The 27,665-nt window shown below is 37.8% G+C and overlaps 1 protein-coding gene across 1 annotated transcript in view; it reads right to left on the minus strand.

The window, feature by feature from the left end:
- bach2b (BTB and CNC homology 1, basic leucine zipper transcription factor 2b) overlaps positions 1-27,665 on the minus strand; it is a 303,267-nt gene that overhangs the window by 41,818 nt on the left and 233,784 nt on the right. The window contains exon 5 of the mRNA XM_028797547.2: positions 4,811-6,352. Within this exon, the coding sequence (XP_028653380.1) occupies positions 4,811-6,352 (1,542 nt within the window). The remainder of the gene's footprint in view (positions 1-4,810; positions 6,353-27,665) is intronic.

Raw genomic sequence — 27,665 nt, forward strand, 5'->3', positions numbered from 1 at the left:
TCATTCTCAGTTACTGCTTCTACCCCTCCTTTATAAAGAAAGAACCATGTTATGTGCCAAATAAAAGCTTAAGGAATACCTAATGGTTTAAATATGTAGCTGAACTATGTAACAGGAAAGTGAGGTAGATAATTAACTGAACACAAAGCTTTGAAAAAACGTCCGACTGTGCATTTGTTAAAAATATATTTAAACAGCTGTGAATTAATTATGCATAACTGTGTAGATTCACTTGATTGAAAATGTGTTTTAATAAAGGTAATTAAAAATGCCACAGGAATCTATTTATAATTTATGTGAGCTTGTTACTATACCTATAAATGCATTTAATCAAATTTTTATGTATAAAATAGCGGAGTGAAACAAACAAACATAACAGACTAATGCAGTCATTTCACCATCCTAGAGGAAATATGAATAAAAAAAATTTAAAATATTTTCTTTTGCATTCAGTTTCTTCATTCATCTTTTTTAATTTGGATAAATTCACATGACTTAATATCAAGTACAAGTGCATCTGAGAATGTAGCAGTGTTTAGAAATAATGACCTTGTATCTTCATGATTCAAGTCCCACAATATTCTCTCTTTGGTAGGTGTGCCGACACTCGGAAATGCTAATAGCTGAACAGTCCTAGCCAAGTGTTTGGTGTCGTCAGGTTGAGCGCTTCTTCCCATACGTGTCATGACAGCAGCTGCGTGGGGATGACGTAGCTCTGGGTCCTGCTGATCACAAGCTGAGGTAGGTGGTGAATAGACACAATACTAGGAAAGCTGTCTGCTAAAACAGAACTTGTCTGATAAAGGGCGGATCGAGGACCTGGGTAGCCAGCAACCTTTTATTTGCTATTTGTGAGTGCCTTCAAGCAAGCACTTACTGTACATAGTGACCCCAACTCCACTAGCCTCACCTTAACCCCAATAAGACATCCATCCATCCATCCATTTTCCAACCCGCTGAATCCGAACACAGGGTCACGGGGGTCTGCTGGAGCCAATCCCAGCCAACACAGGGCACAAGGCAGGGAACCAATCCCGGGCAGGGTGCCAACCAACCGCAGGACACACACAAACACACCCACACACCAAGCACACACTAGGGCCAATTTAGAATCGCCAATCCACCTAACCTGCATGTGTTTGGACTGTGGGAGGAAACCGGAGCGCCCGGAGGAAACCCACGCAGACACGGGGAGAACAAGCAAACTCCACACAGTGAGGACCCGGGAAGCGAACCCAGGTCCCCAGGTGTCCCAACTGCGAGGCAGCAGCACTACCCACTGCGCCACCGTGCCGCCCCCCAATAAGACAGGTTATAAAAAATAAAAGCACACAGTGAAAACTGAATATGAAAACATTTGGATATCCAGTAGAGACTGAAGCACTATGAGGGCATGTTGAATCTCATCTGTTAGGTAAAATGTCTACAGTACTTCCTGTCTAGTGCAGCCCAAAATAAAACAGAAAGTCATTTATTATTTTTGGATCTCTGTTCTTCTTTTGCACTCTGTCCAGCCCTCACCGTGAAATGGAAGTGAGTTGGAAATGGATTGATAAAACAATTAGTCATTTTTGTACCAATTCTGCATGAAAGTCTGTGTGTATGTGCATAACCCATAAAATGAAACTAGTATTTAAATTTCAGTTTTAAATCAGTTTTACAAGTAATGGCATTGGTTTCTTAATGCTGCGACAGACACTGTACATGCTCTCTTCTTCTGTAAGAGAAAAAAAGACTATAACAGCAAATGGCAGCTATTGGCAAAACGTCTTATTTAAGTCTTCAGACACTCTTGAAAAACCAAAAAAAATAGGGTAAGGTAACAGTGAAATTACCACTAAGCACGTCTCTCTAAGGAGATGGTTTGGTGCTTTGTAAACCTCCAAAGAAATGTAGCAAATATGTTATATTAGTAAAATATCTTACACAAGTAAAAGTTAGAAGGCAAATGTCTTCTGGTTGAACTTATCTTATTTCTGCAAATATTAAGAAAGTTGAAAATAAAAACTTGTAATAAAACTGTGGTTATCAGGTTTGCTACCGCTTGTCTCCTGTAAATTACTACTGATGTGCCTAATCAACCCTCTCCCTCTCCCTGCACCTCCTCGGCAGTCAAGACCTTGTCCTTCAGATCTTCTTTTACTTTACCTCTCCATATCCACTTTGGCCTCCGTCACTTTCTCTTCCCACGTACTTCCACTCCCATCACTCTTTTGCCCACATATTCATTGTTTCTCCTCATCACATGTCCATACCACCTCAACCTACTTTGCTGTTCTTTCTCAGGTGTCTCTCCTATTTTGTTGTACCCCTGATTGTCTAATTTCTTATTCTGTCATTTTTTGTAACTCCGCATATCCAGCTCAACATCCACCTTCTTCTCCTGCACTCCCTTTACTGCCCATGTTTCAGCTCCACAAATCATTGCTATTCTTACCACTGTCTTAACAACGTTACCTTTAACCTTTGCCTTAATTCTTCAATCACACATTACTACCCATACCTTCTTCCAGTTGTTCCATCCACACTGTACTCTATGGATTATCTCCGCATCTAATTCTCCATCTTGGACTACCATTGATCCTAGGCATTTAAAGTTAGGAGGCATTGCTACTGAAGATAAATTCAGAACTAAAGAACTTTTCAAATATGAGGTTCATAATGTTAAGCTCTTCACATACTTACTGCAGAGGAGTCTCCTAAAACTGATCAGTCTGTCATTCGTCCATGTTTTCACAATGAACTCCTCTAATTATAGGGATGAACATGAGCCAAAGCCCACCACAGAAGCAAAACGCACAGTGCCAGCCTTGGACTAGATGACAGTATTTTATGGGGTATATTAATACACACAAATGCTTTCACAGCCAGGTACAGGTACAGAGCTGCTGGCACGTCTAAAGGATGACTTGAATATGATATGTGGGGTTGGTCTCTGTTATGTAGAATCAGCATGTTTCCCATGTGCTTGTGTGGGTTCACTCTCATATACAAAAGCCATGCCTGTTAGGTTAAACGGTGACTATATCTGGTCGTATATGAATAATTTAGTATTGTGATGAACCTCTGTCACTTCTAGGGCTGGTTCCTCCTTGAGGAATGGGACATGGCTCTCTACTATAAAAAATGGGATCATGAAAAGAATGGACAGAACTAAAGAAATCGAGTATTAACTGTATTTCATCTTTGCAATGAGTAATACCACAATGGAATTTATTGATGATAATATTCTGAAATGAATAAGTCTTCTAAGAGTGATAATTTGCAAGTCTTCACTGCTAGTCACATATGTCTGCAACCAGTGCAGTGCAGACGAACTGTCACAAATTTCTTTTCTGCTTCAGACTAAATAACTCACAATCCTACTTCTTACTTTTCATAACAGGGTAATTAAAACAGTTATAAAATATTACCTAGGTTACCCAGATTATTTATAAGGAATGGTATTTAGGTAGATTGGCTTCTCAACATTAACTGAATGTGTGTTCACACAGTCTGTGTAATTGCCTTGCCTCTATTTTTTTCCGGACAACGTTCTGAAGTCTCTGGTTATGATACAGGAGGTATAAAAAATTGATACCTGGTCAATTTCAGTTAGTAAGAGCTTAGCTACCAGCTAAAAAAAAGCAAAACAAAACCAACTTGGGCCATTGCATCTCTTCATGGATAGCTAGCAACCCAATGTCAGGTACAACACACCCATCATATGTGCATCTCTACCCACTGAAAACATTCTTAGATTCCCCCTTTCATTCTGGCTGAACCATTCTGCAAAAGCATGTAATGATTTTACCAAAGTTAAATGCTTAAGTATTATATCAGTATCCAAGGTATTTAATATACATTTCATTCATCTATTTGCTGCACCTGTAACAATTTCTCAGAATTACAACTTACATGATTAACAATTGTATATTTATGGACAATATTTTCATAAGGAAAATGTAAATATCTAATTCAGATTAGTAACTGAAAGGTAACAAAAAAGAAAGAGGCCGAAGCAAACCATTATAAGAAAAGTACATAAAAGAAAAAATAGATTCGCACACAAGATGTCAAGCAAATAGAAATTTTAACTCTGCTAGACATCGCAGTCAGAACAGCAATAATATGTGAAATACTCTATAGTCTCAATGACAGATAAAAGAAGAGCCTACGTCTAAAACATCTAATTTATGCCTTCATTTAAATAATTTGCTGAGTATGACAATACACAACCATAAAATATAATCTTGAATGCATGTACCTCCTTTAACAAGTAAATTTGTTTTGTATGATAACAGGTTTTACTTTGTGTCTAATCAAGTAATTCATAAAGTTGATATGTTTAGATAAATGGGAATAATTTCCAACAAAATTTCAATTTGTAGAACTAAAAAAAGGTAAAGCCATCTTGCTGACCATTCTTCCTGGATTCTGACTGCCATAACAACATAAAAGAGTTTACAAGAAGAAGTGACTTTTTCTTATCTTGATCTAGTGTTATTATGGAGTCAAATTACTCTGAGGGATGACCTGGCCAAAATACTAACAAGGCTACTGTTTTGGAGTGCAATAGTTTGGATTTACTCTTTTAGAGTACAGTGTGGCCAACAGCACAAAGCTGCCAGTTGAAGCCTCACTATTCCTGCACTGTGGGATCCTAGTCACTAACCCTGCTAGCTCAAAACTCCAGACATTTGGAAACAGCTGCACCACTGTGATATGACAGTTCCTTTTGATGAAGAGTTACCATATTAAAAGTAGAATACAAAGACAAAGGAACAGTTTGCAGAGCATATATTCATAAAAGCAGAAGTGTTTCACTTACCTCTGGCCCTCTTTCTTGAGTCGGACACGACTCACTGTCTGCTTCAGAGAACGAGCCAGACTCATCACTAGAATTGGTTCCATATGACTGCTCACATTTTATTTTGGGACGAACCTTTTTGTATACTGTATCACCAACCATATTTGTATCTTGCTGATCAACTGTTGAACAGCGGGTTCCCTGTGAGCAAGGTGATGTGGAAAATTCAAACTGTGGCAAACTGCAAGGAGAACCTCCACTTCCGTCTTCTGCGTAGGAGTAGGAAGAGCAGGAGCTAGAAGTTCTGGTCCTTGTTTCTGAAGGAGGGGATCGGGGGCACACTTTGATTGGCACTGGGCAGCTGGTGTTGGGTCGTGACCTGCACTGCAGCATGGGTTCCGAGGGCAGTCCACTAGGGGAGTAGGCCTGTGAACTTGGAAGGGACTGACTGGCACCAGCCCACAGGCCCTTTGGCATGTTCTCCGAGAGTTCCTTATCCAAAGAATTTCCAATGGGATAAGAATGTGCGGGAGCTCCCAGTCTCTCACATGTGCCTGAGGAAAAAATTACACTCCTGCGGTCAAGCTCTACCTCCTGCTTACAGATTGCCTCACAAGATGGAGTCTTCAAGGATATTCCCACTTGGAAACTAGGAAGCTCCTTCTGAGATGATGTAGGCTGGCCCAGATCTCTATTCAGAGGCCCATAGTCATTTCTGTTGTCACCCTGAGTAACTCCCGTGTCTTCTGGACACGCTGGTCTGTTGGTAAAATCATGCTGTGGCATGTTAGGCAAACTTACCAGTTCAATTCCTTTTTTAAATAAAGACCTCAAACATGAAGGTGATTTACTTTTGGCCCGATCTTCATAGATTGGGCTGTGTGGCTTACAGTCCATTTCTACATCAGCCACTCCATCTTTTTCTTTCAATTCCTGCTCATCACCAGACAGGCTGAGTGAGATGCTCTCTTCGTCTGGCCGTGGCTCATGTTTGATCTGGCCAATGTCAAGTCCACAAGCACTTGCACCACCGCTGCCACAGCTTGTGTCCTTAAACGTGCTTGGAAAACCTGAGGTACTTGATGCATCATTATTGTGCTTGGTACAAGCCAGTTGATACTTCCTATATTTGGGACATCGGGGTAGATCAGACACTCCATGTTTCTCAAAATCAGTCCTGCCATCCTGGAATACGGTGGAAATTGGCACACCCAAAGTTTCATCTTCCAGGAGGGTGCTTGCCTTATCAAAGCTGAGACTGTCAGCAGAAACCTTAGACCTAGGAGGGTTGATCTTAGTGGTCTCTGATTGCATGCTCTCATTCTCCCCCTCGGAGTTCTCATCTTCCTGAGACTGGGGGTAGGGTGCAACTGTACGGCACAAAAGCAACCCATCTTCCTCACTTAGCAGCTGGGCTTCAAGGAACCGGAAGCAGGAGTCCTCCAAGTTGTGCATGCGCAAAAAATCTGCGCAACGAATGACCTCTTGAATATTTTCTCTGCTAAGCAGTAACTTAGCAGTGTAGGCAAATTGTAACAATGGGGCGAATCCCCTGGCAGTGACCTGCAAAAACAAAAAAAAGAAAAAATTGCCAGTTGTGTGTACTCTTGTAAAGATCATGAGTAATTATGTTCCGAAATTAAGAAAGTAAAAATTATAGTCATCTTACATTAGTGCAAAAAAAAATATACATTTTAATTTTCTCAATAGAGTTCCAAACTCAGATACCCATAGTGTGAATTTTGAATAAGAAACAATGAAACCCTGTAGTGCTGTAACAGGACTAGGTATTAAATGAGTCAATTGTGATAACACAAGCAAAGCCACAGCTCCATGTTAGTCATATCACTTTCTAGAAAATGACAAGTCGATAAACAACACTGTGAACGTATTTAGGCTCGTGGCAATAACAATCAAAATCCCAAAATGCCCAGTAACTTTACAGAATGTGAGACTATGTGTGAAAGCAGACAAGCAAATTCTTATTTTATAATCACTGCTTCCATAAATCATTTCCAGTTTCTCTATGAACCTCAGTCAGATAAGCAGATTGTGCAAAACAGATTGATGAATTCTTTGGAAATAGTTTGATCTAAAATAAAAAAAAAATTGCATGTAAATGGTGTACTCCAATCAACAAGAAACAGCCACGTGGATAAAAGTTGTCGGATAAAAGATTGTTTGCTGTTAAAATGAGCAGAAACATCTTTTCACAAAGATGCTATATACGGTATAGATTAAAATGTTAAGAGTAGTGTTAACATAAAATATTTTTAAACAATGAAATCTCACTGGCAGGGATATCCTTTTAATGGCACTGCCACAGCGTTCTGAATTAAATTGTTTAAGTTTATTTTGTCATTTGGCTGCATTTCAGAATTGGCACATTCATCCACCATCACACATACAGTATTAATCAGTGTTACTTGTTCTTAAATCAATACCTTAAATCGGGAATGAAAACACAAGTCCAGACTGAGGGAAATCTCAATTATCTGATTGTAAATTCAAACTTAAGATCTTGAACATACTGTATATATAACACAGCAAAGTTCAATAGGATAGTTTTAGTCTTTAAAATCACAAAATATGACAGTTTCATTGTTTTGGAGAGCAGACAGTAATTTTTACACCAAATCTTTTTAAAATTTTAAAATGAGTGTTTGTAGAAGACCCTGTAAGGATATAAGAGAGATGGGTAAAAGTGCACTCAGATTATCGTTAAAAGAGAATGATGTTCGGGATGTTGACTGCTATTCATTAGAAAGGCACCAGTTCAAACCCTCCCATTTATAACGTGCTCTAAAAGTCTTTTTGTTTAGAAGTTAAACTAACACCACTGTGAGGACGATTTGCCTTGTATTCACTGTGCAGCTACATAACTATGCTGTCAGTGTGGGATGAGCAACTAAAAATTATAACTTTCCCCAGACTATCCATCACATAATATTAAACGGCATTTTCTTTGTGAATCTAATGTTTTGCTGGACAAATAGGATCTTTAATTGGCTTTATTAAACTGCTGCAGTGCTGCCATCAATTTTAATACCAAAAATATTCTAAATACAGTATTACAGTCTTTTCCCTTGCAGTGTTATTGTAAAATCTAATACCAACTGTCAAATCTGGAAGGCACTTGACAGCAGTGCAATGCTGAACATCTAACAAAACTTCAAAGAAGGTGAAGAAAGCATCCTTGATGCACTCCCCATTACAAAGTATGTTTTCCCATTTAGCAATGCATTATGCAACCTGTTAGATTCCCACCGAAGTATAATTTTTACCATTATTTAGTATTATTAAATGTTTTGTTTTTCCGTTACAACATTAGAACACTCTAGATGAGAACATGCCATTCAGACCAACAAAGCTTACCAGTCCTATCCACTTAATTTTTCTAAAAAAACAAAAACAAAAAACAAGTCAAGTCTTGAAAGTTCCTAAACTGTCTGTCATGCTACTTGGTAGCTTATTCCAAGTGTCTGTGGTTCTCTGTGTAAAGAAAAACGTCCTAATATTATAAGTTTCCAACTGTGTCCCCTTGTACTTGATGAACTCATTTTAAAATAACAGTCTCGATCCACTGTACTAATTTCCTTCATAATTTTAAACACCTAAATAATATCTCCTCTTAATCTTCTTTTGCTTAAATGAAAAGGCTCAGCTCTTTTAATCTTTTCTCAGAATTCATCCCCTGTAGCCCTGTAATCAGCCTACTCACTCTTCTCTGGACCTTTTCTAGGGCTGCTACGTCCTTTTTGTAGCCTGGAGACCAAAACTGCACACAGTACTCAAGATGAGGCCTCACCAGTGCATTATAAAGGTTGAGCATAACCTTCTTGGACTTCTTGGTACTCCACACATTGTGCTATATAACCTAACACTGGAGAGGAGGTAGAAATAGTGACTGAATATAAATACTTAGGAACTTACCTAGATAACAATCTTAACTGGAATACAAATACAAAAAAAATTATTTTCTAAATGCAACCAGCGCTTATTTCTCCTCCATAAACTCAAACTTTTTAAAGTAGACAAGGACCTCATGTTGTCCTTCTATCGCAGTATGATCCAGTCGGTGATCAACTTTAATTTCATTGCCTGGTTTAATAGTCTGACAAACCAAAACTCAAAAAAGCTCCAGCAGATTACAAAGTATGTAGCTAAAGTTATTGGGGCTGATGTAGATGATTTGACTAGTGTGTGTCACAGGGCAATGTTAAAGAAACTGGAAATCATCTTAACTGATGACAGTCATCCATTACATGTAGAACTAAAGTTCAGTAAATCAGGAAGGATAGTTGCTTTGAAAACCCACATAAATCGCTCCAGAAACTCCTTTCTTCCTAGTGCCATACGACTTTCAATAAGAAATATCGGAGATAATGATTAAGGTTGTTGATATATATCCTGTAACATTTTTTTTTTATTTGGTGTAAATATTTATTATCTAACTGCCTTACCTTAACCTTTCTTATTTCTATTTGTCTGTTTTATTTCATTCTGTCTGTTATTAGATGCAACTGAGAAGGCAAATTTCATGTTTTTTTGTGTAAACATGACTAAATAAAGAAACCTTAAACCTTAAATCAGCTCAAGTCTGTATGCTGTCCTAGTACCTCTGTAATGATTTAACAGATACCAGATTATCTACCAATCCACCTATCTTGGTATCATCTGCAAACTTATCCAGCTTGTTACTTATATTCCTATCCAAAACATTTATATATATTAAAAATAGCAGTGGCCCTAGCACTGACCCCTGTGGAGCAAAACTCTTAACATCAGCCAGTACTTGATAGGGTTCCTCATACCATCACCCTCTGCTTCCTGTGTCTGAACCAATTCTGTACCCATCTAAAAACATCATCCTGAACTCCAACTTCTTTTAGTTTGATGCCCAACCTCTCATGTGGCACCTTATCAAATGCTTTCTGAACATTCAGATAAATAATATCATACCCTTTCGTTGCTTCCTCATAGAATTCCAGCATGTTGGTAAAATATGACCTCACTCTTCTGAACCAATGCTAACTGTTCAGAAAAACTCCTGTACTTGCCATGTGCTACTTGATTTTATCCTTAATTCCTTCCATTAATTTTCCTGTGATGCACGTTAAGCTTACTGGCTTATAGTTGGTTGGATTTGCTCAGTCACTCTTTTTATATATAATGGGATAATATTTGCCATTTTCCAGTCCTTCAGAATTTCCCCAGTGTGCAGTGACTTCCTAAAAATATGTGTAACGAGTTTATATATGTACTTGCTAGCCTCCTTAAGAACTCGAGGATAAATATTATGTGGTCCTAGAGATTTGTTTGATTTCAGCCTATTCAATCTGTGCAGTACTGCTTCTTCTACAATTTCTAACCAAATCACTCAGTACCTCCTTAGTAGTCCCTTTTACCGCTGGGAGGTTATCTATATCTTTAGTTGTGAAGACCCGAATGCTTATTTAGGGTATCTGCTATTTCACTGTCTGTACTTTTTAATTCCCCTTTACAATTCCTGGTGCACTTCACCTCCTCCTTGATTGTTCATTTACTACTAAAATACTGACAGAATCTCTTTTGCTTATCTTTCTCCTTATCTGCTATATTCCTCTCCAACTGTCTTTTAGCCTCCCTAATATCCTTCTCAATGGTTGCCCTCATGTTCTCATACACCCTACGATATAAACTGGAGTTATTAGTCTTATATGCCTTATACAGCTGTTTTCTTCCTTTGCAGCTTGTTTTTTTTAACTATTTATTAACGCACTGTGGAGTTTTTTAAAATTTCCTATTAATTCCAAATGTAGGTATGTATCTGTCCTGCATTACATGTAAAACATTTCTAAACCTGTTCCAGTGCTCCTCAACTGTCTCCACACTTAAAAGCTTATCCCAGTCTATTCTCCTTAGACATTTCTGTATCTGCTTAAAATTTGCTCCGCCAAAGTTAAACTTAACAGTGTTAGTCTTTACATCCTCACTCTTCCTAAACACTGAGAACTGTATTATATTATGGTCACTTGACTCTAGTAGTTCAATCGCCTCTACATCCTCAATTCCACCCTGATTATTACAAAAAACTAGATAGACTATCTAGACAGACAACTCATACATAAGTGCAGAAACACTTTCAAAGTATGAATCTAGTGTTAATGGTCCAAAATGTACTTCTCCAGCATTACTTTACTCTTTATGCTTTTACTCCTTAATAGGAGTGGCCTTTTAACTCAATTAACTATGTAAGAAAAATGTTAAAAAAAAAAAACAGAGCTACTGGTGTAGAAAAACAATACAGGAAAAAAATCACATTAGCTCAGTCAGAAAATAATGGTGTGATCAATCTGTGCAGGACCTTGGTTGAAACTGACAATGCAAAACCAAATATGATGTTTTTTTTTCTGTATGCTGGATGCCTTGGGCCCATCATGACAAATTGGATATCTGACAATATTCCAACCCTTCCAATATTTTTAGGCTTTCTATGTAAATATTTAGTGTGCATTCAAATTAACCTCAAGTGTTTCCACTGCCATGGACTGCTGAATTCTGCTGCACAGTTAAGAGGAGACTCTGCCTTGTTCCTTCTAGTTGGGAGGAATGCTGAGATGGTCTAGTATTCAGAAAGACCAGCAACAAGCACAATTCCTTCCATACCAGTTTTCAGGCATTTGTTTGTTGTTGTATTTCAATAACATCCTTTCTTGATTTTTCTGTGTTGAACTAGTATGACCAAGAAACCAGAGAAATCTTGTCTCAACAATCATTACCTCTTTTAACCTAATTTCTTGATAAGAGGCAATCTCAAAATATTATAAATTATTCTAAGATTTAAACAATGCAGTTTAAAAGTCAGTGTTTGCAATTCTTCATCAGTGTACTTGTGTACTTGTTGTATTTATATATATATGGTACATTTCAGTACTTTAACAGTTATGAATAATCTTAAAATAACATTACTTTTCTAAAGGTTCAAGGTGTAAGAATATTCAGTTTTCAGACATCTATTGCCAAACCCACCTTATCTACTTATATCTATCCATACCTCTTTCAGAAGTACTGGATCAAAACAGCTTCCATCTGAAGACAAGTCATGCCAGTCTATTGCAGGACACACATACACACACCCATGGTGGGTCAGTTTTGAGCCAGCCAAACTATCTTAGGATTTAGGAGGAAAAACAAACTAGATACAGGGAAAACATGCATCCTCCACACAGATAGTGGCAAAACTGCTAGAACTGTGAGACAACCAATGTGTGACCTGATGCCAATATCTAATATGAGAATAGTGTTACTTAACAATGGACTTCATTGTGGTATCAACCGAAACAAAATGAGGGAAAAAGAAACTGCACATTTGATTATTCTTGTGGTACTTTATTATTTTATTTAACCCAGTGAAAAGAACACAAAGCACAGCTGAAGTAAAATATTATCTGACTATTCCATTATTTTATTTATTAAGAGATGGAAAATGAGGCAAATAAATCAGTTTAATTAAAATTTTAATCTGTTAATCTTGTGTCTTACATTCAAAGAAATGTACATATTGTACTGTTTTCCTTTATGTGTAATTTTATCCTACTGAATGTTTTACGTCAGTTCATTTGAATTTGAGAAATGTCAGTCAGTCAGCCAGTCAGTGTCTAACCCGCTATATCCTAACACAGGGTTATGGGGGTCTGCTGGAGCCAATCCCAGCCAGCACAGGGCACACACACACACACACACACACCAAGCACACACTAGGGACCAATTTAGGATTGCCAATTCACCTAACCTGCATGTCTTTGGACTGTGGAAGGAAACCGGAGCGCCCAGAGAAAACCCACGCAGAAACGGGGAGAACATGCAAACTCCACACAGGGAGGACGCGGGAAGCGAACCCAGATCTCCTTACTGCGAGGCAGCAGCGCTACCACTGCGTCACCGTGCCACCCCATTTGAGAAATGTATCAAATATCAAATTCTGCAAGGATGGCAGGGAGTATCTTAGTAAATAGAGATCATTTCAATGTAAACGAAAAATGCAGAAAAAAACAATTGATCAGCACAATGCTTTTCATTGATTTTAAATATCCAAGTAATAAAGTGCAACCTGCCCATTTCATCTACGACAATGCCTCAAAAAAGGAGAAGCTCTGCTGCATTATTAAATAAGCAGCCCCAGAGAACTGTGTTTCTGTATTTCTCATTATGCATACATACAATATATGAGAACAGATTTAATAATTCATTTTTTGCATAATAATGCAAGGCAGCAAAGAAAACTGAAAAGCTTCAATCTTAAGAAAAATCCCCAGCGAAACTCCACAGGCGTTTTGAAGGCGAGTGACTTTATTTCAAGCAGGCAATGTAATTAGCAAAATGAATAAGCATCTGGCCGAATCTACACTATCTGGTCAACTATTACCTACTAGGAACTTGTTTGCTAGAAAAGAATGAAGGCATGAATGATGAAAGGAACTCCTGCTCGATGAACAGAAAACCTTACAGATTCCATTACCACTTAATTCTTTGTTTGAGATCAGGCAATCTAAACATACTAAAAGTGGTGTATCTTTTATTCAGTGCCAAAGATAAGCCTTATTGCTCTGGTTTGGAATGAGTTAAAATTAATAGTCACACAGTATGGGTAATTGTTACCTTTAATATAAAAGGCAAATGTAAGGAAAAAAGAAATATTGTCTAGAAAAGCGCACTGCTCCTTAATCTTCAGAATTCTCAGCCATCAATCAGCACACACAGAAGCTCATTGTCACTGAAGGTGAAAGCCACCGCATTTAGAGAAGGATTCTGGTTCTTCAATGCCGAGAATGTTACTAATAAATAGAAGACCTCTGGGAAAAGTGCTGAGCGTACTCTGGATCTATTTTCAGCTTACATCAGCAGCTGTTGCCCCCGGGATCACATCTTTGTGTGTATCCTACACCATATGTGATTACTCTAGTATTACAACCAGCAACCTAATGAAGGCACAGAGCAGGCACAGCAGAAAAGGAGAAAGAAAAAAGCATTCCATACTTGAGCAGAATACTAAATGAGAGGAATAACACAGAAATATAGAAATAAACCACAATTTCAAGTCATTAGAGGGGAGACATTGACATATGAAGTGTTTCAGCCGTTAATAGCACTTATTGTATAGAGTAGAAACAAAGAGTCAAATTAATCAAACTGACAGATCTGGGACATTTTATGCTAATCAAAGCTCCTGGGCTTTAGAATGCACTGCTCTCTGTTTGGCAAACCAATACCATTACAGCGCAGGAAATTCACTCAATAAAAAACACCACATCAGAAGCATGCCTACTTAACGTGATAATATCAAGGAGAACATGCTGTATACGAGTAAAAAGAAGCCTTCACCTGTGACACAGCCTCGACCCTTGCAGCAGAGGGCTAAAGACAGCACCTGTACAAATTAGCACAAACTTTCTTTGCATATTGCATATCTAATGATGAAAAATACCATGCCAGGGTCCAACTCTAGATCATAATGGAATCAAACAGCGAGCCTCCCTCCTGGGGTCAAACAGGTAATGCCAGATTCACTGTGTCAATGACAAGTTTTCAGTTTCTAGTAAGCTGCAGTAGAAGTATTAATAGTTTTGTTAGCTGCACGACATAAATCTAACAAAGACAAGCAAAATAATACAAAAAAACCACTGAGGCTTAATCCTACTGAGTGGGATTAGTGATATTAGACAAAGAAAAAAGAAAATAAATTTGGTGTAATATGTTTGCACAATATAATATATTTACCCATGAGAATGACTTCAACTAAATAAAAAAGAATAATACATTGCACTGTATGACTACTGTACATTACAATGTACACATTAATATGCTATGTAACATTAAAAAAAATCACAATATCATTCTTATCATAACCTAAGTGCTGTGTTAATGTTGCATTGTGAGGTCTTAGGCAATTCCCACTAGTAACAGTTAGTGTGTAAAAGAAATTGCTTAAGATAAAGCACTTAGTCCCGAGAAGGACTAAATTACAGGCTTCAAAGCTGTGAGAAACCTGAGCTATCAGCCTCCACAAGGTGTCTGCCCATTCCTAGCTGCTGCAAATGTGGCCAAAGAAAGAGAACAGAAAGATAGTCTGCTTGGGCACCAATGCATACCTAAAAGAAACACAGAATTTGTGTGAATGTAATCATGAATGATTATTTTGAACACTGCCTTTCATAGTGAGCACTATCCTAATTCCTTCTACAGTGACAAAACCGTACAAGCTTAGCAGGCTGACCACAAGGAGAGTATTGTGATTTAAATGACGGTGAGTATTAAAGTATTTCATATTATGAGTACCATTTTCATTGTCTGTACTGTCACAATGTAACTCCCAATGACTGCGCAGACAATCTTGACATGTTTTTCTTCTGGGTGATTACAAAGACAGAATTATTAAAGCAGATAGGCAGTAAGTACTTAGTTACACAAACCTCATTTGGTACTTTGCCTTTCATAGTGGACACGGTCGTAAAGCACCAACACATGCACATCTGCCATCATATAACTGAAATGATTGTACATAGAATGCATAGTGATAATATTAAAGAAAAATGTATACTAACTCACAAACAGGAAAAAAATACAAAAGGAAGGATAATGCAGCAGTAAAGGTGTATAGTATTAAAGCTTATATAGCCGTTTGTTCTGTCAATGTGGTGAATCCACTTTGCAAATAACCTTTTTTCTTTAGATAATAAGAAAGTTCCAATATTTAGTTTAAATTCTTAATGGTATAACATTTAATGTTACTTTGCAAATGGAAAAAGGACACGTTTACAGCTTTGTGCAGACTGTCTCACCATCTGCGATGTTCTTCATTTGTGTGTGGCAGGTGCTAAAAGCCTGACAAGGGAATGTCAGTGCAAGCTAATTGGATTTGGCTTTTGTATGCACTTTAAAAGAAAGATGCACCTACACAGCACATTAGCGTAGCTTCCTTAAAACTGAAAGAGGAAATCTGTTTGGGGACAGGGTAATACTTTTGAAATAACAAATTTTCAGGTTTAACAAAAAATAACAAAGTAAAATTCAGAAATGAGGGTGCAGTATTCAGATGCTGACTTTAGATGGCAACATTGACTTGTGCTAGTTTTCAAATGTACAACAATTCAGTGGCTTTTTTCTGGTGTAAAATTATTCCATATCATTATGACTATGTATTTTATGTAGCACATATGTTACTGAACAATACAATAATGGGTTCTAAAAACCAAAAAAATACGTTTTAGATAAAATAACTGACTGTAGATCACTGACTAATTATCTGACAGGCAGGAACAGTGAACTACATTAAACAGTAGAAATACTATATAGATCCTAAAAAGGCCAAGTTAATTATTTCAGTTTTTAGTTTCCCTGTAACATGGGTTATATTATATGTATTGGAAAATAAAACCTCACCTAATTTGGAGTATATATATATATATATATATATATATATATAAATGTATACAGTATATATATATATATATATATATATATATATATATATATATATATATATATATATATATATATATATATATATATATATATACTTGCAATGTATTAAGGCATGAATTCTGCTATTCCATGTATAGATTTTATGGGTGATACCTCAGAAAAAGGGGGTCAATAAGAATAACTGAGTCAGGTAGAATAAATGAAAGATGAGACTTTCAGTTAAGAGGTTTGATCTGGTGCCCACTCCCCACAGATCTGCTAGGTTTTCAGGCAACTCTAATTTCCTTGTACATTCCAAAGACTGACTACTAGGTGTATTAGATGTTATTGTTTCAGCATATAGATGGCTTGCGGTTTTAATTAATGCTTATTTATTAAGTACAAATATTTTCTAACATGGTCAGTACTTCTATTATTCCTCCTGCCGGAAATGTGGAAATGAAACGGTGACTTAAACAGTCTGGTATTCACTGCCAGCACACCTCCATTTCTAAAAATATGTGCCATTGTTTACTAGTATAGTTCACATCTGATCTTCAGGTTTGAGCTTTCCTCTGTGCCCTCCTCATGATTCCTTTATCTGAGATCAGGTGTCACTTTGCACCTTTTTCCCCATAGAAAAGTCCACAAATTCACCTATTTCAGTTAATTTCTTTGCAAAGTTGTAATGATGATGATCTTGTTGATGGTGTCTTTTTTCAGTAACTCATTTTGAGTTACAGTCTTGATTATATTCAAAAGTGTAACTTTCTATTTGTAATAAGTACACTGAAATTCTAATGCATGGTTCTTCTCTCAGTTGCAGATCGATAAAAAGAGTAAAATACAATATTACATAAAAATATTAATTGAATCATACAATATAAAAAACATTACCAATTCGTACATTATAGAAAACACCACAGATATACAAGTGAACACAACAATTTGTAGTGTTCTTCCATTATCAAACCAGCTTTCTCCAATTTAGGATTGGCAGGAGTGTTCAAAAAGCAGGAAATAGCCTTAGTTCTCAAACAAAAACCCACACACACAAGGGCACAAAACACAGGTAACACCCTAGTAGCAGGGATTCACACCCTGTATTCTGGAACTGTCAAGCAGCAGCAATATCCACTCTGACATGCTAAAATATGAAATTCAAGGGGTGTCTTGTAAAGCTTGATTTGAACACAGTTTCTGAAGTATGGTGATACTTCAGCACTACCTTTTGACTGTAGAAATGAGAACCTTTATGATATGCTACATTACTGTACTGCCTTTAACATGATAGCATGTCAACAATCTACACAGCTAAAGATAAGCTAGATGCTATCAGTATAATACAGTGTAAACTGTGCCTTGGGCTACCTGTTGCTCTTGTAATAATCATTACATGTGATGGCAGTGGGTTGCAATGCCATATCACAGGCCCACCATCCTGGTCTTGAATTCTGTGACTGGATATTGGCATGGAGCCTATATGACTTTCACTAAGGGCAGTGTTTGTCAACATTTTTTGTATCGTGACCCATTTTTTTCCAATGTAAGTGTCTTTGCGACCTACCAGGTTCCCCCTTGGTGACTCGAACGTTCGTCAGAGCATCATTGGAAGTGGTGAATCGAGCAACTCAAGTGTGATTGTTTGAGTGGGAGGGTGGGGGCAAACTTCCCCCTTGGTGAATCTGGTTTTCACCTCACATGTCCAAAGACACGCAGATTATGTCAATTGCTGATATTAGATTGGCCCTGTGCTTATGTGTGAATGAGTTGGCCCTGCAGGGAACTGGCACCCTTTTTCCTGCATTGCATCTACTGCTGACAAGATAGGCTCTAACACCACCCTTGATTGGTTGGGGTGGGGTGGGGGGGTTAAACATTAACATTATACACAGTTATTGTCTGTTTTTACCTGCATTATTATCAATCTTTAATTTAATATTGTTTTTTTGTATCAGTATGCTGCTGCTGGAGTATGTGAATTTCCCCTTGGAATTAATAAAGTATCTATCTCTCTATCTATGATCCTAAATTAGATTAAGCAGGTTTGAGAATCTTATTTTTTCATTTACGGATTACATGGTGATGCCACCAATATATGAACAATTTCGGGAGTACAATCAGAAGAATCAAAAGTATCTGCTTACCTATCCTGTACTTCCTCATATATGTGTGAACGTGAAGCTATTCTTTTGTCCCTGTTTGAGTGTGTAGATGATTTTAGATCTACAGTTGAAATATGTTGTATAATCTAAGTAATCGGAACTGTTAGTACTGTGATCCAAAAATGGCAAATGGGTACATTGACTTATATAATTCATTTTTTAATCTTGGTAACATTCAGGACCACTTTGTTACTGAATAATGATACCATTATGGTAGATCTGTCAGATTACTCCACTATAGTGTTATTCTTGATTAGCCCAATCACTATGGTGTCAGCATGACTGTTACTGTTTGGCTATACTCTTACAGTTAAAGAGAGGGCCAAAACCATTGCCTTGAGGACATATGATGGTCACAGTACAAGGTTTAGATTTGTTTTTGTAACCTTTCCTTAATACCCATGGCCTTACATTTTAGGAAATACAGAATACAGTTGCAGGCAAAACAAGACAAGCAAAGACCACTAAGTTCTGAGATCAGCTTATTGGTAACAAATATGTTAAAATGAGTTCTAATCTAACAGTAAAACTGAAACATACTGTAGATATTTTGTCTGTCAATGCAAGGGCAATATGTATGTACAGATTCATCTACTGATAATAGGAAAGACAAACTAATTTTAGGCCACTGGAATTCTGTATGTTGTTTTAACTATGATTAGTCATTATAAGCATTTTAAGGACACCAAAACATAGTGGCATTGTCAGTCATTTAGGTATGATATGCTGGTTTTCTTTGGCAATGTCCCAATGGTGACAATTTGCTCCTTTAGCAAAAATTACAACTTTCAAAGTCTTCTTGGGTAATTCTCTACAAGCTTTGCACATCTGGATTTAGGCAGTTTATCACATTCTTCCTGGTAGGTCCTCTCAATGTCCATTAGACTGGATGGGAAGCATCTGTATACTTCCACATTCGGGTCTCTCCACAGATGTTCTATGGGGCTTAAGTCTGAGCTTTGGCAGGGCCCACTCAAGGATAGTCAGAAATTTGTCATGAAGCCACTCCAGTGTTGTCTTGGCTGTATGCTTCGGGCCACTCTTGTGCTAAGGGTAAACTGTCAAACCAGTCTGAGGTCATGTGCAGCAGATTTTCTGAAGCAGATTTCCTTCAAGGATGTCTCTGTATTTGGCTACATTTAACTTTCCCTTCATTCTGACTTGTTCCTGGAGCTGATAAGCACTCCCACAGTATGATGCTACCACCATCATGCTTTACCATAGGGATGGTACTAGGGGGCTTCACCCCCTGCTCGCTTTGCTTGCCAACCCCTGTGTTTGGTTAATTGGATATACAATTTTACATATGTTTTTTGGAATTGTTTCAATTTCATTATTTTCACTTTTACTTTAAAGGTTCATTAAAAACAATATTGTTTGGAGACACATTGTGACAACGCAACGTATAACTGCCCGTGAATGAATATTGTTTCTGTTTCTGTAATAAACAATCCGAGTTTTTCTGTTTGTCCCTCTGATTTATTGATTGTCATAGCAAAAGCTATTCTCACGGTAAACTGTAAACATTTTACCATGAATGGCATATCACGATCTCCTTTGGTGTGTAATGGTATTCGCGGAATATATACATCACCTTTCTCTTTGCCTGTTAATATTTGTATCGCTTCTCCGAGATCATCAATATACACCTGACCAAATTGTGTACTCTTTGAAATTTAATTCGTTCCTTTAACTGTTGTGGGACCACAGAGTCTCATAGCATATGGTCCATTATTGTGTAAATCCACGTTTTGTCCATTGAATGATGCGAATGCGAAAAGACTTTGTTGTCTACTCTTTTTTCAGACCTCAATTTGTCCTGGTATTTTTTCAATTATACCTGGTTCTGATGATTAATCACCTTTTGTTTGCGGTAATGCAATCGTTTCTATCTTTTCTTTGATACTGTAGTGACTGACATGATAAAGTGTCACAAAAGTTTTACTTGAACAATCGCTGACTTCCTAACCCCAAACACAACTTTCTAGCACCCTCTCCAACGACCCCCCTTACCGCATCAAATCAATACTCCGCTATCAGTCCTCCGTGCTATACTCCGCCTTCCCTCAATCGGACCTAACAGTCACTTAAAACCAAAAAGCCCTCAACCTGGCTGGGACGCTACAATACTTTCGAATTTTACTGCTTTCATATTCTGTACCTTTGTCTGCATGTGTATTGCACCATCGTTTGTTTGAGTCTTTCGAATTCCACCGCTTTCATAATCTCTTATCTGCCTTTTTTTCTCTCCAATGCCTTTGGGTCTCTATTCTCCGTATTGTCCTTATACGCTTTATATGCGCTGAGAGCACATGATTTGTGTGTACTATGTGCTTTTACACGATTGATTTTTTTTTGATGGGTGTGCTCTTATATATTCCATACTATCTTTGTTGACCTTTGCGGATGCCGTAGTGTCTTACGTTTGACTCTGGGGTGCAGTGCAGAATCCTCTTTTCTGTGTGGCTGTGTCGTTAGTTGTTAGCTATGGGCACGGCTCGTGTTTGTATATCCGTCAGTCGAGCTTGTTCATTTCAAACCCGTGCCTGCTTTGCTTCCGCAGTTTCAGATGCGCGTTGTAGGCGCCTGCGTTCATTGATCTCATCCAGGTGGGCTCGTGTTTGTATCGTTGAGCTGTATTGTGTTTGAATTTGGTGTAAAGCGTTCAGCGGTTTGTACAATCCCAAGCAGCACATTATTCCTAACTTCACTCCGCAGTGGTGCCACTCAGAATATGGTGGTGACGCCTGCGCCTTCACACTGCAGTAGTGCCACTCACAATATGGCGGTGATGCCTGCGGCTTCCGTACTATGTCGGGTTTCACTATGCTGTGTAGGCGCCTTTGCCTTTCCTTTAAATGCTGTTTGGCAAATTCCAAGTGGCTGTCATATGCCTTTTACTCAAGAGTAGCTTCTGTCTAGCTACTCTACCATAAATGTCTGATTAATAGAGTGCTGCTCAGATGGTCGTCCTTCTAACAGGTTCTCTCATCTCAAGAGAGGTTAGAGTGACCTTTGTGCTCTTGGGTACCTCTCTGTCCAAGGTCCTTCATGCCCAACTACGGCCAACTCTAGGAAAAGCCCTGGTGGTTCAATACTTCTTTACAATTATTGAAGCCACTGCTTTCCTAGGAATACTCAAAGCTTTAGAAATGGTTTTATACCCTCACCCAGATTTATGCCACACTGCAAGTTTAACACAGAGGTCTACAGAGAGTACCTTGGAGTTGATGGCTGGTTTTTGCCCTGACATACATGATGAATTGTGGGACCTTCTATACATAAGTGTGTGTGCCTTTCTAAACTATGTCCAGTCAATTCAATTTGTCAGTGGTGGTCTCCAATCATGTTCTAGACACATCTCAAGGATAATTAAAGCAAAAAGGATGCAACTGAGCAAAATTTGGAGAGCCACAGCCAAGGCTCTAAATACTTCTTGTAACAGATTGAGGCGTGGTCCACCTCTTCAACCCTCAGGTACCACTCTGAACACGAGGTAAAAGTATAATTATTATTTATTTTAGAATTACACTGTGCACCAAGCACCCTCCACCACACACTCATATAAATCACAAATACTCTCAATACTACAATTCTCTCAATACAAATAACCAATCCTCCTCGCCCAGACACTTCGCCCTCCTACCTCCTAGCTCAGCTCAGTGTCTGGGCTTTCCCACAGTCCTTTTATATCCCCTGACCCGGAAAAGGTTCCTGGCAAAACCCACAAGTACGTTTCCTTCCGGGTCAGGGTAAACAGTCCTCTTCTTCACCCCGGGAGCACGTCGTTTCTTCCGGACACGTGATGCAGACGCACTCCCGGGTTATAGGGCACACAAGAGCCCACTAGCCCCCCTACAGCGACTCCCGGTGGTCCCCAAGGTATCCAGCAGGGCCGTGTATAGAAACTACAAAGTCCATGAGGCCCTGCTGGAACTCGGGGCACCATCATGCGGTCCGGAGGGCTCCTCCTAGCGGCCTGGGGGTGGTGACCGGCGTCTGTAGCCGGTTGTCCTTCACATTCTGTAAACGACAGACATCAGTATCTGAAAACATATTTTTACTTTGTGATTATGGGTTAATATGTGTAGATTGATGGCTGAAACATTTATCAATTTCCTCAAATAAATCTACTACACAATAAAGTGTGCAAAAAGTGAAGGGGTCTGAATAACTTCTAAATCCACTGTACAGAATTATTATTATTTTGATTTGATATTTAATGTGCCAGAGATTCCCTTTCTTGTTTTACCTACTATGGAATATTTTTGGGTTTTATTAATACTAATCGGGCGGCACGGTAGCGCAGTGGGTAGCGCTGCTGCCTCGCAGTTGGGAGATCTGGGGACCCGGGTTCGCTTCCCGGGTCCTCCCTGCGTGGAGTTTGCATGTTCTCCCCGTGTCTGCGTGGGTTTCCTCCGGGTGCTCCGGTTTCCTCCCACAGTCCAAAGACATGCAGGTTAGGTGGATTGGTGATTCTAAATTGGCCCTAGTGTGTGCTTGGTGTGTGGGTGTGTTTGTGTGTGTCCTGCGGTGGGTTGGCACCCTGCCCGGGATTGGTTCCTGCCTTGTGCCCTGTGTTGGGTGGGATTGGCTCCAGCAGACCCCCGTGACCCTGTGTTCATTTTTCAGCGGGTTGGAAAATGGATGGATGGATGGATTAATACTAATCTGTTCCTATTGATAAGTTTTTTACTTAAAATGGCAGTCTTCAATTTCTTTTGTAATATCCTTTTATTAGAGTAGCTCCTTTATGATAAACACTAAGATGTAAATTGATATAAACTAGAAGCTAGTGTTTAGGACATAACTGATATTAGCACTGTTGTCAATTAACCTTTAATTCTAATTTGTAAAGATTAGCATTTAAGAAACATTTAATTGAACAACCTATTAACAAAATAAATTTGGTAACTCTTAAGCTTAGGTATCCATTATAAACCAGCTATTAATAATATATAAACATTTTATTAACTATGCTATTAGCAATAATAAATTATCAATAAGAAAAATAAGGCTCTAGAAATATATTTACTGACAGTTTTCATTGTTTTTATTATACTTATAGTATGTTTAACATCATGCATACTGTTAGTGGATACTTACACTGTGAACGTTATCTCTCTATTATAAAAAAAATCTTGGGAGAGAGACTAGGGAGACGAGACGTGATCTTCTTGGAAGACAATCTGACATCCCGCGAGAGACACTTTAACGTCACGCGAGACAAAGCAGTGAGACAACATTTAAAACAAGTTCACGTACAAGTAACCAAGCAGTTGTTGGAATGCTTTTGGCAGACACACTTCATGTGCTCCCAGCTCATAAAACAATGACAAGTGACAAGCAGAACACACGGCTCGCCGCTTCTCCTTAGTGTGTGTTAAGCCCCCAACCCTTCACAACGCGAGCGGCAGAGACGCGAAGTGGCAAAAGGACAGCTGCTGTACAGGCTTTTAAATGATCGAAGCGCAGCACAACAAACAGAACACGAAGCTCGCCAGAAGCAGAAAGACAGCAGCTGATCCGATGGCATCTCCATAGCGTACGTTCAGCCATCCCCCCTTCACAACGCGAGCAGCATTATACATCATGCGAGAAAGAGATTTAACTATGCCTGGGGCCGGAAATATAGGACAAGTATGGTTTTTACACAAATTTTAAAGTAAAACTGAAAATAATGCATATGTAACAATTCCCATGAAAATAACAATCTCTTTAAATTGTACACCAAACCCGGGGGTGGGCGAGCAAAGCAAGCAGGGGGCAGAGCCCCCTAGTATATTCTAAAGTTTTGCCACTAGGTTACCATTTTCCAGTGTTGGTCCTGGATCTACAATTAAGAACAGTTTTTATTCTCTTGTTCTTCCCTTGATTCTTTGTTACTTAGTGTTGCCTAATCTTATTTTTATATTTTTCTTTTTTCATTCTTCATCTTGTAAAGCACTTTGAGCTGCATCATTTATATGAAAAGTGCCGTATAAATAAATGTTGCTGTTGTTGTATCTATCTAGCTTTTCTTTTTCTCTTATTTTTTAATCAGAGAACTTGTGCCAATATGATGTTAGAATTTGGAAGAAATTCAAAATGCTTAACTTTCTTTTACCATACTCTTTCCAAATCACCCATGTAAGTTGAATTTACAGTATAGTGTATAGTTAGTGATAAACAGTACATAAACACATGAAAATGTCAGTGACTGCTCTTATATTCTTCTGAATGTAATATAACAGAATAAAAACGCCTAATTAATTAACATAAGCCTGACCTACTGATTTGTGAAACTGGCTTGAATAAAAACCTGCAGACACAATAGTGCCCCAGGACTGAACCTGAGGACCACTAGTAACAGAGTTGAGTAACAGAGCAATCTCCATGCTACAAGTAGCTCCAAGTAGTTTTTGTGCACTGATTTCCTAGAAACTTTTAGAACTCAGTGAGATTTGGACATCCAGGCTGACAGGCACCTGTTTTTGTCATGGCTGGGTCATCTATCTATCTATCTATCTATCTATCTATCTATCTATCTATCTATCTATCTATCTATCTATCTATCTATCTATCTATCTATCTATCTATCTATCTATCTATCTATCTATCTATCTATCTATCAAATAAATTTTATCTACATACAGACACACACATTATATACATACATTTCTTAATATCTTACAAAGATAATATTGAACTAGAGCATCTCAGGAAAGTGACGGTTATAAAATAAAATATGTGTAGCACTTCTGAATGAAACTTTAAATAAAACTATTGCTGAAGACCAATTACCTCTAATAGATTTATTTGTTTGTAAGCATCAATTATTTCCTGGCTATGGAAACGGGGATCTAACATGTAATCTGAAAGCAGTGGACAGTAGATTATTGAAAATTCAGCTGCTTATTGCATGTCACACTCATAGCCACATCTATGTCAATTCTGCATTGCACTTGCAGATTATGTATGATTTTTTGGCATACTAATATGTTCTTTTGTAGCTGCATTATCTAAATGCACAGTGATAGAAATAGAAGCAAATAAATACTACAAGTAAAATACAGTACTATATACTGCAAACAAATTTGTGTCAAACCATCTAGCCATGTTTCTAAGGAATATTTATAAAAGTATAGAGTAACAGAAAATATGAAATGTTGTTGCAGCTCTATGAAGAAGAAGGGATGTGCAAATTTAAACTGTCATTTTAAATCATTCATTAATATAATCTACCAGTGCAAAGAAAGAAAGAATAGTCTAATTCATGGTTATGCAATAAAATATAGTTGAAAAAAATTACAGGACCAGTGATGTTGTTTCAATGTGTATTGAAAATGTTTTATGTAATATTTTTACTGTTGGTCATACAGTCAAAAATACAACATCAAACTTCTATGATGCAGAAACTGAAACAGAACAAAACAGAGAAAAAAAGACTAGAAAGTTACACTAATTTGTCCTGGGGCCATTTAGGAAAACCACAAATGAAAAATTTACAATGGAATAATACAAGTTGATTATAATTTACAGAATTTTGTAGCATAAAGAAACTGAAGAACTTTAATAAATCTCAGTTAATACACAGTAAAGTCTTCCTAAATCACTTTAGTATGTGACACAGAGTGCAGCTTTAAAAACTGTGTGTGCAGTTTGCACTTACTTATTAATGTACTGTACAATCAGCATTTTCAGCTTTTGTTGATGCCCCTGACATTACCTGCTTAACAAGTGACCAAACAATAACATTTTACTACTCTTAACATTTAAAATCTAATTTTTTTTCATCAAACTGTAATTGTACAGTGTCAACAGAAAACATGATGATTTCTTATTTTCCACAATGGCATTTATAAAGTTCCAAGTGGCCAACAGTAAAATAGTCATTGACAATGCCATTTAGCAGAAATGGGGACTCTGCTCAGAGAGTTTCTGTTGAGAATGTTAATGTGTGGTGCACAAAGCAGTCTCAGATGGCTTGCTTGTTGGGTGATTTTCTCATACATGTTATTTCCCTTTTTGACGATTTCAACAGAAACATGATCACGGGAGGAAATGGTTTTGCAATGGTAATACTATCACAGTCAATAAAGACATTGCTAGCCAAAATCTCATAAAACTGCTACAGCTTATGCATGGAAGAGTTCACCCTTAGATGGCTGTGCGGGAACAGTGGTGTAGCGGACAGGAAAAATGACTGTGATTCATATGGACACTTGTTATGGTTCCCACCTCTGACTCACTGGGTGACCCTGACCAAGTCCCATAATATGCCAGTGCTATAACTGTAAAAAAAGTATGTAAAAAGGTGTACTATCTGCACTTGTAAACATCTACAGTATAGGTTGGTTTATGCTATAGAAAAGTGTTGTTTGAAGCAGAGGTAATGTTTGCTGTTTGCTTGACATAAATGCTTTGAAAGCTAGTTTAGTTTATTATAATATGAAATACTGCACATAATGAACCCACATTATCAAATTCAGGATTACATGGAGCCCAGCCTATCCATGAAGCATTAGGAGCCAGGCAGGAACACTGCATTAGATACCAGTCTGTCACAGGATAGATTAAAGAGCACAATTGCCTAAGTGAAAAAAGTACATATATATGTATTATTCTCAAACTATCATTTGTACTTGTACAGACATGTCCTGTTTTAGAGTAGTTGCTTTAGTGTAGCATGAAACCATACTAAAACCTTAAAGCTTTTTTTTGGGGAAAAAAAAAAACCTGCTGACTAATTTGATAAGATATTAATAGTTCTGAAGAACAATCAGCTTCTTTACTCAGAAACATGACAAAAAAATTGGATGCTAATTTTCAATTTTTAGAACATATATTAAAGGAGTTATGCTGTAAATCTTTTAATAATGAAAAACACTTTTTGAAATCAAAATACTGCAAAAAATATGAAAGAGCTGTGGTGAATGAGAGTGCTGTCTTCAGGGGGGCTTTGTGTTCTTTTCATGCGTAACCCTGCTTTCAATGAGTACCTGTTCCATTTATTCTCAGTTTCAGACATGCTACTGCTTAAAAAAAAGATGTCAACACAATCATGAAAAAACAAAGTTCTCAATATTTTACTCAAGTACAAATGCAATCCAGGGAAGGCAGCTTTAGTGTATAAGATGAGCACCGTGATCAAGCATTAAAGCAATAGCTTTTTAATTAACTTCAGAACTCCTCTGGTTTTAAATGCTGACTGGAACCAAGCCAGATGTAATTCTGGTTGCTCATATATTAGACTGTACTGTTACACATCTTCAGAGGAAATTAATTAT

Source organism: Erpetoichthys calabaricus, chromosome 3, assembly GCF_900747795.2.
Source record: "Erpetoichthys calabaricus chromosome 3, fErpCal1.3, whole genome shotgun sequence".
Lineage (NCBI taxonomy): Eukaryota > Metazoa > Chordata > Cladistia > Polypteriformes > Polypteridae > Erpetoichthys > Erpetoichthys calabaricus.